This window comes from Nicotiana attenuata, unplaced genomic scaffold (assembly GCF_001879085.1).
Source record: "Nicotiana attenuata strain UT unplaced genomic scaffold, NIATTr2, whole genome shotgun sequence".
Taxonomy (NCBI): domain Eukaryota; kingdom Viridiplantae; phylum Streptophyta; class Magnoliopsida; order Solanales; family Solanaceae; genus Nicotiana; species Nicotiana attenuata.
The window spans coordinates 468478-483265 of record NW_017670262.1 but is presented as its reverse complement, the minus strand read 5'-3'; the positions used below and the strand labels follow the sequence as shown (position 1 = coordinate 483265).

The 14788-nt window shown below is 36.8% G+C and overlaps 1 protein-coding gene and 1 non-coding gene across 3 annotated transcripts; one reads left to right on the top strand and one right to left on the bottom strand.

The window, feature by feature from the left end:
* Positions 1 to 7776: 7776 nt before the first annotated feature.
* On the top strand, positions 7777 to 12008 carry LOC109236877 (dehydrogenase/reductase SDR family member 12). 2 transcript variants are annotated; one of them, XM_019403108.1, is made up of 10 exons: positions 7777 to 7888; positions 7994 to 8055; positions 8651 to 8770; positions 8885 to 8984; positions 9078 to 9158; positions 9270 to 9319; positions 9417 to 9570; positions 9644 to 9700; positions 11123 to 11244; positions 11322 to 12008. In XM_019403108.1, the coding sequence occupies exons 1-10, from the start codon at positions 7820 to 7822 to the stop codon at positions 11524 to 11526; spliced, it is 1020 nt and encodes a 339-aa protein (XP_019258653.1). In that variant the 5' UTR covers positions 7777 to 7819; the 3' UTR covers positions 11527 to 12008. The 2 variants fall into 2 exon arrangements, with proteins under 2 accessions (XP_019258653.1, XP_019258654.1); XM_019403109.1 differs by having other exon boundaries at positions 7778 to 7888; positions 9420 to 9570.
* Positions 11731 to 11801, bottom strand: TRNAG-GCC. The gene has a single exon. It is a non-coding gene; the product is annotated as a tRNA-Gly (tRNA).
* Positions 12009 to 14788: the final 2780 nt, after the last annotated feature.

Genomic DNA, 14788 nt, shown 5'->3' with positions numbered 1-14788 from the left:
GAGGAGTGAGGAGATGAAACGCGGGGGGAGGGGGGGGATAGGCATTAGGACAATTATATATTAAAAGGGGCCTCAGTTCCAGACCGTTAGATCAAGTGAGATCGACGGTCCTGATTGGGGGAATCGAAACAGGGTCGTTTTGGTCACTAATGGGGTTTGGACCGGGTATAACGTGGGTTTGGGCCAATTTTGAGATGGTTTTGGATGAAAATTGTTTGGGCCTGGGGGAATTTTAATTAAAATGGCCCAAACATCTCACCTTCTGATTTTCTTTTTTTTCTTTTCTTTTAATTTCAAAATTCTTTTTCTTTTCAAATTAAAAATAAAACCTAAATTAATTCCTAAACCAAATTATCCTACCAAATTAGATTAATTACTCAAAAATAATATTTACAACAACTAATTAATTACCAAATTAAAAGAAAACTACAAAATTCGAAGCTAAAAATAAAAATGCAAAAATGAGTTATTATTATTTATTTATTTTTTGATTTTTTTCTATTTTTTGTCAAACAAATTAATTTACCAATTAATCTAACATGTAAAATTAAGTCCTAAATGCGAATTCAATGTATTTTTGTATTTTTTTATGAATTAAATAAAATTAAACATGCACACAAAAATGCAAACAATCAGAAAAATTCTACAATAATTCCTAAAATAACAAATAATTAAAAGAAAAAACCAATTCTTTGGAATTCTGTAGGAGTAATTCATGTCAGGCAAAAATCATGTGCTCACATCTGGTGGACACAAAGGAGACTGGTGGTGGAATGAAGTGGTCCAAGGTAAAGTGGAAGCGAAGAAGGCGGCATACCTGAAGTTAGTTGGGAGCATAGGTGAGGAGGAGAGGCGAGCGTGCATAGAGAGATATAAGGTAGCTAGGAAGGAAGCTAAAATGTCGGCCACGGAGGCTAAGACTGCGGCTTATGGTCGCATGTACGAGGAACTGGGGGGAAAAAGGCGGGGAGAAGAAGTTATTCCGGCTGGCCAAGTTGAGAGAGAGGAAGGCTCGAGATTTGGACCAAGTGAGATGCATCAAGGACGAAGATGGTAGAGTTCTAGTGGAAGATGCCCAGACTAAGAGGAGATGGCAGACTTACTTTTATAAACTTCTGAATGAAAAAGGGGATCGTGATATTGTGCTAGGCGAATTGGAGCATTCCGAAAGTCACCGTGACTTCGGGCACTGCAGGCGTATCAAGGTCGAGGAGGTCGTGGGGACTATGCATAAGATGAGTAGGGGCAGAGAGACCGGGCCAGACAAGATTCCAGTGGAATTTTGGAAGTGTGTAGGAAGAGCAGGTGTGGAGTGGTTGACTGGGTTGTTTAATGTTATTTTTAAGGTCAAGAGGATGCTGGATGAGTGGAGGTGGAGTACGATGGTTCCATTGTATAAGAACAAAGGTGATATCCAGAGTTGTAACAATTATAGGGGTATCAAATTACTGAGCCATACCATGAAAGTATGGGAGAGGGTGGTTGAAGCGAGGGTGAGGATGACAATTTCTGTATCTGATAACCAGTTCGGGTTCATGCCGGGCCGTTCCACCACAGAAGCTATACACCTTGTTAGGAGGTTGGTGGAACTGTACAGAGAGAGAAAGAAGGATCTGCACATGGTGTTTATTGACCTAGAGAAAGCGTATGACAAGGTTCCTAGAGAAGTTCTCTGGAGATGCTTGGAGGCAAAAGGTGTGTCGGTTCCTTATATTATGGCAATTAAGAACATGTATGATGGGGCTAAGACTCGGGTTAGGACAGTAGGAGGCGACTCTGAGCTTTTTCCGGTTGAAATGGGGTTACACCAAGGCTCTGCGCTCAGTCCATTCTTATTTGCCCTGGTGATGAATGCGATAACAAACCATATTCAAGGGGAGGTGCCATGGTGCATGCTATTCGCCGATGACATAGTTCTGATTGATGAGTCATGAGCCGGTGTTAACGGGAGATTAGAAGTTTGGAGACAGACTCTTAGTCTAAAGGTTTCAAGCTAAGCAGAACGAAGATAGAATACCTCGAGTGTAAGTTCAGCGCTGAGCCGGGGGAAGTGGACGTCGATGTCAGGCTTGAGTCACAGGTTATCCCAAGTAGAGGTAGCTTCAAGTACCTTGGTTCGGTTATCCACGGGGGAGGGGAGATCGACGAGGATGTCAATTGGGGTAGGATGGATGAAGTGGAGGTTAGCATCTGGAGTCTTGTGTGACAAGAGAGTGCCAACGATACTCAAAGGTAAGTTCTACAAAGCGGTGGTTAGACCGGCCATGATATATAGGGTTAAGTGTTGGCCTATTAAGAACTCACATATCCAAAAGATGAAAGTAGCAGAAATGAGGATGTTGAGGTGGATGTGCGGGCACACTAGGATGGATAAGATTAGGAATGATGATATTCGGGAGAAGTTGCACGTGGCTCCCATTGACGACAAGATGCGGGAAGCGAGGCTCAGATGGTTCGGGCATGTACAAAGGAGAAGCCCAGATGCTCCAGTAAGGAGGTGTGAGCGGTTGGTTGTGGAAGGCACGAGAAGAGGTAGAGGGCAGCCTAAGAAGTATTGGGGATAGGTGATCAGGCAGGATATGGCGAGACTTCAGATTTTCGAGGACATGACACTTGATAGGAAGTTGTGGAGGTCGAGTATTATGGTTGTAGGCTAGGAGGTAGTTGAGTCTTGCGTTACTTTGTACCTTTGTGAGCCTAGTCCGGTAGGGTTTTGTCTAAGAGAGCTAGGGGCAATGTCATGTCTTACTATTTTTTTTTCGACGTTGGATCCATTTACTAGCCACCGTTTTTGCTTTGCATTTTGCTTCTGCATTTTATGTTCCTATTTTTCCTATGATCTCCGTGATGAATCTAATATCCTCTCCTTTTATCTTCTTTTTATTATCTTGAGCCGAGGGTCTTTCGGAAACAGCCTCTCTACCCCTTTGGGGTAGGGGTAAGGTCTGCGTACACACTACCCTCCCCAGACCCCACTTGTGGGATTTTACTGGGTTGTTGTTGTTGTTGTTATTAACTGTATTTAATTCTTTAGTAGGATAAAGTATAAAACAAATATCAATAAACAACAATCTCATTATAAAACAAGAAACCATAACCCCACATATAGTATATAGACGAAAGAAACCCTAATCCACAAATAGAAAAAAGAAAATAAAATAGAAAGATAACATACCTTGAAAAAGCATCCAACCTTTGAATTTTCTCTGAAAAGGAAACCCTAGAGGAGCAACTTTATGGTGTGGTTGGCTTAATGGTGAAAGCAGAAATTGAGAGAAGGAAGCGAGGTGAGAGAGTGTAAACAAAATAAGAAAAGGGTTTAATAAAATAAGAACACCAGGTGGTTGGAGATAAAATGAATCAGATATTTCAACACGTGTCACAATCTGGTGCTAAATATTATATTAGTGAGGTTAATATGTGGGTTAAGCAATTATATTAAATATATGACATATGTGACCCAACTTATGCACAACAAGAGCAAGACTGAGTTCACCTTTAAACGACAGAAAATATGTACAATTTTGTATAGTTTAATGGCATATATGGCCCTTTTTCATAAAAAAAATTAACTTACAGTTATTACTATGTAAAATTTTTTTACTATCGAATTGATTGAGGGAAAAGTCTGGATTTACTCCTGCACCTTGCAAAATAGTTTACATTTATTCATCGTTATACTTTCCGTCTAAATATATCCTTACCGTTAACAAAGTAAACAAAAATTTCCCTAGCCCTAACGGCCATCCATTGTGGCACCCATGTCCTTCAAATAAATTGCCACGCACTAAATTAACTGGTCCTACAAACAAATTATTAGAACCATACCCCTTTCCAACAACCCATTGACCATAAACCGTCCCAGGAATAAATTAACAAAACAAATTAAATTTGTTTCCCTTCTGGTAGGATCTATTAGCAAGAACTAGAAGATAATTTCTTCATCTCACTAACTTGAAAATTAGAACTAATCTTTTACACTTTGTTTGGATCATTATTCCTCATCGTTTTATAATGTTTTGTATTGTATTGTATCGTATTGTACCGTATCGTTTTTTGAATACAATGTTTGGATAGATTTTATTGTTTGTTATTGTTAAATAATATTTTGTTGTTTGGTTTGATTGTATCGTACTATACTGTAACTGATAAGTTTACTAAGATACCCTCAATTGTTTAAATATTAAATTTATCAAAAAATATGCATAAAAATAATTTTAAAAAATAAAACAGAAGAAGGAAAAACACAATAAGAAAGCAGAACAAAGGAGCAAGACAGAAGAAGGCAAAACAAAGGAGCACAACTAATTAGAATTGAGTTACAAGCAAATTAGGAGAAAAAATAAAACAGAAGGCAGCAAAACACCTTTAACATTGGTCTGGAAAAAAATAAAGTAGGTTATAAGTTAGAGATTTGGAGTTAAAATAGAAAAAAAATAAAGGGTAAAATAGAATTGTGGAGTAATAAGTTAGGGCATAATTGGAAAGAAAAATAGGAAACAATCCCACCACACCAAATCCGTTGTTTCAAAAAAGGGGACTTTTCATTGTTCCGGAACAATGGATTTAACAATACAATACAACCAATTTTAATGAAATAATCAAAACAAATATTGTTTTGAGATAACAATACATACAATGAGGAACAACCCTCCAAACAAGCTGTTAAGCAACTAATGTTGGTTTCTTTGATGTGATTTCCATTAGCACCAGGACCTATTAGCAAAGTCTTCCTTGACACAGCGTTATATATTTTTTTCCAAGAAATTCAAGAAGGCTGACTCCACATTGTGGCCGCTAATTAAGAGGTGATGAAGGTCAACTCTTGAGCATGCTTCTTAAACTCATTAATGCCAAAAACTCATTAAACACTTTCCGGTTCTTTCAAGGATGGCTCGAGATATTTTATGTGTTCAAGCTTCAACAGTGGCATCAGAGAGCGCTTTCAGTCAAGCGAGACTTCAAATAGGTGATCATAGAGCGTCTATGAGGGAGAGCTTGGAAAAATCAGTACCCTTCAGAGACTGTATCCATTTGGAAAGAAGAAATTTTAGACTTGCTGAATCACAACCGGAGATAGACGAAGCTTATGAAGAAATGCTAGCGGAACTTGCGGAGGATGCTGCTTCGCCCGGAAGCGGTGATGAACAAGCTTCTTTTCCGCCACCACCAACGGAAATTCCTCTGAACCTTGAAGGATTTATGAAATTTGTTAGAGATAATATGTAGACTAATATGTAACTTGTATTTTGGCACATCTTCATTAGGTTTTTTTCCTTTTAGTGGTGGTATTAGCATCTTGTTGTGCTCATTCCATTGGGGGGAGGAAGACTAAAAAAGATATTGCCATTTTTGTTAATATCGTAATAATAAAAATTATAAGGCATTCCCTTGAATATCTCTTTGCAATTTTTTTTTTATGTTTAAATTTGACTCTTTAGAAGATTTAAGTTACAATTCTATAATATATTTTACAAGAGTTATATACCTATATATAATATATATATATATATAGTATATATATATATATATATATATTATATATATATATATATAATATATATATATATTATATATATATATATATATATATAATTTACAAGAAAATACTCTTAGATAAAAAAATTTCAAAAAAAAACAGCCCGGACCACTTAGGCCCGTGGGCCCGGCCCATTTAACCCGGGACCATGTGGGCTTAGGCCCACAACGGGCCGGTTCCATCCTTGGGCGATGTGCACAGATAGCCACTAACAGCTTATGTCTTTATTTTAAAGCCAGCGTTTTAAATGTCTTTAGTCTTTAGCCACTGGTTTAATAAACTTTAACTGCTCGTACAAAAATACCCTTCTGCTCATGTCCCTTAACTTCAGGACTTCAGGACTACATGTCCTTAACTTTTGAACTTGAAACTCTTAAGTTCAGGACTTCAGGACTACATGTCCTTAACTTTTGAACTTGAAACTCTAAGTTCAGGACTTCAAGGTTACATGTCCTTAAGTTTTGAACTTGAATTCAAACTTCAGACCAAGCGTCCTTAACTTTTTGAACTTGTAAGTCAAAGTTAAGGACCTATTGTCCTTAACTTTTGAACTTGTAACCGTAAGTTAAGTACTGCTGTCCTTAAGTTTTGAACTTGAAACTATAAGTTAAGGACTGCCTGTCCTTAACTTTTGAAACTGAAACTCAAAGTTAAGGACTGCCTGTCCTTAACTTTTGAACTTGTAAGTCAAAGTTAAGGACCTATTGTCCTTAAGTTTTGAACTTGAAACTATAAGTTAAGGACTGCCTGTCCTTAACTTTTGAAACTGAAACTCAAAGTTAAGGACAGAAAGTCCTTAAGTTTTGAACTTGGAACTCAAACTTCAAGACCAAGCGTCCTTAACTTTTGAACTTGTAAGTCAAAGTTAAGGACCTATTGTCCTTAACTTTTGAACTTGTAACCGTAAGTTAAGTACTGCTTGTCCTTAACTTTTGAACTTTAAACTCAAAGTCAGTCCTTAACTTTTGAACTTTAAACTCAAAGTTAAGGACTGCATGTCCTTAAGTTTTGAACTTGAAACAATTTAAGGACGGCATGTCCTTAAGTTTTGAACTTGAAACAATAACTTAAGGACTGCATGTCCTTAAGTTTTGAACTTGAAACTATAAGTTAAGGACTGCCTGTCCTTAACTTTTGAAACTGAAACTCAAAGTTAAGGACTGCCTGTCCTTAACTTTAGAACTTGGAAATCAAAGTTAAGGACCTATTGTCCTTAAGTTTTGAACTTGTAACTGATGTCTGTCCTTAACTTTTGAACTTGAAAATCAAAGTTAAAAGATTTAAATTTGGGAGAGTCTGCGACATTATTCTTTGGCTATGAATTGAAATTATTATTTTTGTTTCTTTTATTTTGTGCTTTCCAACTGAACCATGCAAGGAGAGCAGAAGGTCTACACCCTACTTACAAAGTTCTGTTACTAACTTTTGAACCATGAATATTGAAAAGTTCTGTTAAAGAGCTTTTGTCTTTTAATGAATGCTTACAAGCGATGTACATTAGAATGACTGTGTAGATAGGCTCCGCCACCTCAACATAATGCAACAGTTATGGAGAAGGCACGGAGAGAGAGAAGCAAGGGTTTGGGAAGAAAAGCAAGGGAAGAAAGGGTAAAAATATCTTTTCATATTAATTTTAATAGGGCATTGGCTATTTTTGCTCAACATTAGAATTGCTGGATAAAAAATAAATACCACCTTAAATAGTGGCTACACCATGCCATTTCTACTCCATCCTTTGGGACCGTTTGGCCCGGGACCGCCAGAGTCCAGTCCGCCAAAGCCCAGGCCCGTTAGGCCCATTTAGGCCCGGGCCCGCCCTAGAATATAGCATTACACAGTGGACAACTATTAGGGTTAGGGATATTTTTGTTTACTTTATTAACAGTAGATATATATTTAGACGGAAAGTATAACGAGAGACAAATATAAACTATTTAACAAAGTATAGGGTAAATCCGGACCTTTTCTCTAATAAGTAACTAGTTATCTCGGGAAGAAAAGGAGCGACATATTCAATCAATGGGAAAAGGTGTAAGATAAAATTACCCACCTACTACTTATTACGGTATGTGGGTAAAATTATTGTGTGTGGATTTACCCTTAAAAAAAAAAAAAAGAAAGAAAAACGGTCTACGGCCAAAGTAAGAAAATAGCGGTAAGACAGTGGTGTACGTGGATCAAGACAAGCCCAGTAGCAATCATAACAAAAAGTACCACACGTTAACACCCAGACTCTTGTACTTAAGTCGTACAAATATGAAAAGTGAAAGCAGTTGCTAAATGCTTACATTTCAATTTCAAATTCAAATTCGTATCTCCACTTCAGTTCTCATCATGTTTATTGCCAAAGTAAAGAATTAAATACCCTTTCATTTCACTTCTTTTTTCAAAAGAATTCTACCTTCTTTTGTTTCTGATCACTATGTTTCTTTGGTTTGTTTTTCCGAACTGCAGACGTTGAGAGCTACGGCATTTGGGCTTTATGGCTATTTGAATTTCACAAAGTCTGGTTTTGCGTAAGTCCCCCCTTTTTTTTTTGGAATATAAATTGTGCTTGATTTGAAGTGGGTAATTGTCATTTACCTTTTGCTTATGAGTTTCAACGTGGGGTGATTACTGATAATGATTTGTTACTCATTATTCTATCTCTTGTTATTGCCTGTTGGTTATGAGAATCAAGCTGACAATTCCTCTTCTCTAGCATTTGGTGAATTGGAAATATGTACAACAACAATAACAATAATATACCCGGTGTAAATGTGGGGTCCGGGGAGGTTAAATGGTATCCAAACCTTACTTTACACCCTGTGGAGGTAGAGAGGTTGTTTCCGAAGTACCATCGGCTCAAAAAAAACAGTTTTCAGCAGGTTTGCACAGTAATGAGTATTGGAAATATGTCATTTGTAAATTATTGTTTTCCTAAGAAATATGTAGCAAAGGATTAATATTGATCACGAATCTTAAACTGATAATTTGTTTTTGTGATCAAGATCCCATTTTTTCCCTTCGATTAAAACTATTTGATTAGTGGAATCTATGTCTGGGAACTTCTGTGCGTCGAGAATTTCAATAGAAAAAAGAATATAATTTCTGGCCCCATTTGAATTTTAGGGAACACGCGAAAAAGTTTAAGCCAGAGGATATGCAAGTTCAAATGGAAGGGAAGAATTGCATTGTCACAGGTGCAAATTCCGGCATTGGTTTTGCAACTGCTGAAGGCCTCGCTTCACGGTACTCATCCTGCCTTCAATTCTTCATTCTTATGGAGTTGGCACTGAGAGATCGATACAAGAACAATGTTTTGATCTAAGTATTACTAACAGTTTTGACTTCAATTGTTTCAAGTGGGGCAACTGTCTACATGTTATGCCGGAATAAGGAGAGGGGAGAGGCTGCTCTTACCAAAATTCACTCAATCACTGGAAATAAAAATGTTTACTTGGAGGTAGTCCTTACTTCTGTTATCTGAATTAGTGCAAGTAGATATATTTTGTTTTGAAGTTTTGATTATTGGTTACATTTGTTTCGAAACTGGCAGGTCTGTGACATTTCATCAGTCAGTGATGTCAAATCCTTCGCTTCTAGATTTTGTTCAAAAGATGTGCCGGTCCATGTCCTGGTAGTGTACCTTTCTTCATCTGTGAACCTTTTTCCTCCGACACTGTCTAATGTTCTTCGTTAAATGATTTATATTATTTCTGACCAGTTTCATCTTTTCTTATGTAACAAGGTGAACAATGCAGGCGTGCTTGAAACAAATCGTGTCATCACTCCAGAAGGGTAGGCAGGCTTGTGTTTAGTGCTTCTAAAGCTTTAGATAATACTCTTGTTGGGCATCTGTTCAAAGGGGAATGATATCGTTTTATTATCTTAAAAGCAGATATGAGCTGAATTTTTCTACAAATGTTCTTGGCACTTACACCTTGACAGAGTTGATGTTACCACTCCTTGAGAAGGCGGCACCTGATGCTCGTGTTATCACAGTTGCCTCTGGCGGGATGTACACAGCTCCACTGACAACCGATTTACAGGTAACTTTGTTCCCAATTTCTTAATACATCGATCTTGCTCGGTTGACTGTGTTCTGATAAACTATATTTGCAGTTTAGTGGTAACAAGTTTGATGGGGTGGAACAGTATGCTCGGAACAAGAGAGTTCAGGTATATTAAATATTTTGTCTTGAGAACGGGTACTTCTAAGAGGTTTACTAATGACAGCTATATATATGTTACTGTCAAATGCTTCTTACTGATTTTCTGATTCATCTAATTAAATATCCAAGAGAAATTAGTGATTTACCTCCCTTCTTAGGAACATAATTTGTTGCTCTATGGTGTATAAATATCCTTCTTGAGGTAAATAAAAATTAGAAGGCCTGGATCATCATAATCAACTTTATAGTGTGACTGCATCCTCAAAAAATATTTCCTTTCAAAAATTTAAAGTTCCATCGACAGGAGTCCCTTGAAGTTCCATGAGCAGTCTCCCTCCATAGAGAATCTTCTATGTTTTGTGGCTTACTCCCTCCCTCTCTTTGACAAGAAATGAAGACTTCCTCTAGAATCGGCTTCAGAAGTCGAAGTGTTTTCTTTATTCTTTTTTCCAGATCATTATGGTTACTTCTATTTGATTTGAGTTGTTTTCCTTTTCATGTTTAAATTTTATGTTTGAGGTTTAGTTTGAATCCTTACCTTTTTTCCGGTGGCGTTCTTCCAAAATTGGGATGCTTCGTTGTCCTTTGATAGTGAAGCTACGAATGAATCTCACCGCATTCTCTTGCATACTCTCTTGGATGGACATCATGGCCTAACAAATAAATTCATGTCTGCCTGCAAGCTTAGTAGCACTAACAAGAAGTCTCTCCCTAATTATCATAAAGTGACATCCTTAATTTCATTCACCAAACCTATTAGTCATCTAATTTCCTCGTGTATAAAGTTGAGCCTTTCTGTGGTGTAAAGCTATTAAGTATTTTGAACAATACGCCCCTTCGTGATGTCTTAAAGAGCATATGGAGATGCCATTTTCATCTTAGATAACTAATGTCTCCATTTCTTCTAAAATTCAAAAACAAATAGTTTTCTCTCCCTCATTCCTAGACAACTACCTTTTCATTTTTAACTTGCAGCAAATTGAATTTATTTTGCTGATCCCATGGAGGCATTTACCTCGATCGCAACCTATGGTCTCTCTATAGAAATTAGTTGATGATGGAGACTTTTTAAGTCTTGTGGAAAAGTATAGAGAATTTTATCTCTCAGTGTTCCCCCTTCATTTTATAATTTGGAACTAAGTAAAGTTTTGCTACTTGGTCTTGCCAAATATGCGTCTTTCCTTTTCTTTTTCTTTTTTTTTTTTTTTTTTTTTGTGTTGTGTTTGCATTTGTTCTAGTGTGAATACGAAGGACGTCAAGGATATGCATATCGATGATCTTTCAATAAACATATACATCTGGGAATGTCTGTCCCTATCTTGTTTGCTTTCCACCTAAATTATCACTCTCCTATACTCTTTTGACACGTAGAAATATTTTGTTTCTCAAGGTTACCGTCATCTCAATAGAGTTGCCATCTTCATTTCAGGTTGCATTGACAGAAAAATGGGCTGAAATGTACAAGGATAAAAGTGTTGGTTTCTACTCCATGCATCCAGGGTGGGCCGAAACGCCTGGAGTATCCAAGAGTTTGCCGGATTTTTCAAAATCGTATGTGGATAGAACACTCCCTTATGAATTCCTTTATCTTCTTAAAAGATAGTAATACTATTCATGATGTTTTGTAGGTTTGAAGGAAAACTTAGAAGTAGTGAGGAAGGTGCAGATACAGTAATCTGGTTGGCTTTACAACCAAAAGAGAAGTTGGTTTCAGGACAATTTTATTTTGATAGAGCAGAAGCACCTAAACATCTGCCACTGACAGGCACCAAGAACTCCCGTTCCACTATAGACTCCATAATCGAGAAACTTAGATCTTTGGCTGACTTATGATAATACATGCTTCCCCTGAGGAATCCTGATGCTCAAGTCTCCTCAATCATAGAATATCTTTTCGTTGTTTGATTGTGTAGGATGAGCATTTCTTGTGATTATTACTTTAACATTTGGGAGTATAACAATGTTGAAAGGTAAAGGTTTTCTTGAATGATTACGATACCGAAGAATGCTTTCCCAAAAAGATAAAAAAAAGTGATTTGCACCAGCCGGGAATCGAGCCCGGGTCTGTACCGTGGCAGGGTACTATTCTACCACTAGACCACTGGTGCACTTGTTGTCTTAACATTCGATCAGTTCTTGTGTATTTTATTTCCTATTGGTGCTTACGGCTCTCTGAATAACTATGAGCTAAACAGTTAGTGTATACATAGATCGAAGCCTCAACGACATTTCACATTGTAAAAGTTCTATACATAAAATGTTCTGTGAACATAGACCGCATACAATAGATTCAATATAATTTAGTCTTTTGTGGATCCCGTGCATAACACGAGGTTAGTGTATATTTTCCTTTCTTTTTTCAATAGAAAGCTTAGTGTATCTTTCCCTTTTTCATATAGAATGCTCTTTGATTATCTATTTGGTTTTCACGTATAACATAAATGGTAATTTAGGTAGTGTTACTCAACCAGTACACTATCCTAAATACTTTGCAAAAAAATAGAAAAAAAAAAAGGAGAATATATACCTTTAATGTCTGATGCTCATTCTGCAAGCTTCTTTTCTTTTTCTTTTGCCGATACAACAACAACAATAACAAAAAATCCAGTGTAAATACAATATGCCAAAAAAACTTTAATTAACGTGCCCTTTAAAGGCGGGAGGGAGAAAACAGAAGTCCCACACCGTTTAAGAAAGATGCTTTGCTGCGCTTTTTATGCTGTTCTCGACGGTAACAGAGCATTAAGGCTGCAAGACGACGTGAATGGGCCAAGATCTATTCGTAGATCAGGGTCCAGGAAAGTCCCCGGGCCGTTTCTGCAGGGATGCAAACTTGGAAACGAGTTAAGCTTCACTAGCTGTGTGAGTCCATTCCCTTGTGGATGGGCTGAGACGAGGTGGAGCCTATGGACTCAAGCCGGAAGCAATTAATGGCCGACATCAACAGTTATTCACGTGGTCCAGTTTAACTGGGTTGACTGAACGGGGCTTATGATCTTGCAGTCATTCCTTTTCGGTTTAGCCATTGTCCAAAGATGGGAGAAATTCAAAAATAGTCACAATTTCAAAAGTAATCGAAATCTAGTTATTTTCATGTTAGTCGTGGTAAAGCTAGGACGAAACACTAGGGTTAATAGGTACTGAGTCTAGTATAAGTATATCACTATTTTATATTGGAACTTTTAGCATGTTGAGTTCCAGCATAATATGCTGGAAGTTCATATGCAGGTACACCAATCTTCAGTATATTATGCTTGAACTTTGAAACGAGTTAAGCTTCACTAGCTGTGTGAGTCCATTCCCTTGTGGATGGGCTGAGACGAGGTGGAGCCTATGGACTCAAGCCGGAAGCAATTAATGGCCGACATCAACAGTTATTCACGTGGTCCAGTTTAACTGGGTTGACTGAACGGGGCTTATGATCTTGCAGTCATTCCTTTTCGGTTTAGCCATTGTCCAAAGATGGGAGAAATTCAAAAATAGTCACAATTTCAAAAGTAATCGAAATCTAGTTATTTTCATGTTCTGATAAATCTGAACGAAAATACTATTTAATATACTGGAGTTCTAGTATAAGTATATCACTATTTTATATTGGAACTTTTAGCATGTTGAGTTCCAGCATAATATGCTGGAAGTTCATATGCAGGTACACCAATCTTCAGTATATTATGCTTGAACTTTCCGTGTTGCAGCAAAATAGTGGCTATTTTTCAATGACTTTGCAAATGCTGGCTATTTTTGAATGACCAGTCCGAAAAATAGGTAGCCCATGTTATTTTTACTTCCAAATATGTTTATGGGTTTGGCCAGACCATTTACGGCTGATCTTTCAAAAGCCCTTGAGCATTAAGTACGAAGTATGCATGTAAAGATGAGCCATTTTCGTATATATACCATATATACGAAAGATGAGCCATTTTCATATGCAGGTACACCAATCTCCAGTATATTATGCTTGAACTTTCCGTGTTGCAGCAAAATAGTGGCTATTTTTCAATGACTTTGCAAATGCTGGCTATTTTTGAATGACCAGTCCGAAAAATAGGTAGCCCATGTTATTTTTACTTCCAAATATGTTTATGGGTTTGGCCAGACCATTTACGGCTGATCTTTCAAAAGCCCTTGAGCATTAAGTACGAAGTATGCATGTAAAGATGAGCCATTTTCGTATATATACCATATATGAAACTATATTACCAAATATGTTCATAGTTTGCTTATTACCCTTCATGTTAATAGTATTTCTATCTAATATATACAATGGATTAAATAAGGAATCACTGTAGCTTTATGCTTTCAAATGGTTAAGCTCTTGAATCCAACTATAGACATTCATTCGAAAGACATTAGCTAAGTGAATTAGCTTCAGACATGTAAACTTAGGGAAGTTGACGCAGAACCCTACTAAAGATAAAGCAGAAACATCCATCTTCAATACTGCTTCAATATTGTTGTATCGGATTACACTGCAAGATTTGAACTACATTCAGTAATTCAAAGCATAAATTTCTCAATCGCAAATTTCAGTAATACAAAGCAAATGAAAAGAGAGCAGCAATTCCACCGTTGACAGCCATTAAAAAGCTTGAAAGCTTTGAATTCAAATTTGGGTTTTCAAAAATCATTATTTGTTTGGATTGAGTGTTGTTGAAAATAATCGGAAATATGGTTTGGAGTTTATATCTCAATTTTGAGGGGTTTTGGTGAAGATTAGACTTGGTTTTGACTGAATTTCAGATTGAAACTCGTCGAAGAAGAAGAAGAAGAAGAAGAAGAAGAAGAAGAAGAAGAAAGAAGAAGACATATTGCAGAAATTGTAGATAAATAGTAGATAAATTGTAGATTATTTGTATTCTCATTGTAGATGCTTTATTTTCTGTTTTCACAAATAAAAAACGGCTAAAACTTCTACAAATCTTCTTAAAGAAAGCAATTATGTCAAAATTCCCAATTATGCTACAATTGAATGGGAATTGAGATATAAAAATTCAATGTACCCAGTTTGTAGATATTTTGTAGATAAATTGTAGATTATTTGTATTCTGATTGCAGATGCTTTGTTTTCTGTTTTCACAAATCAAAACGACTAAAA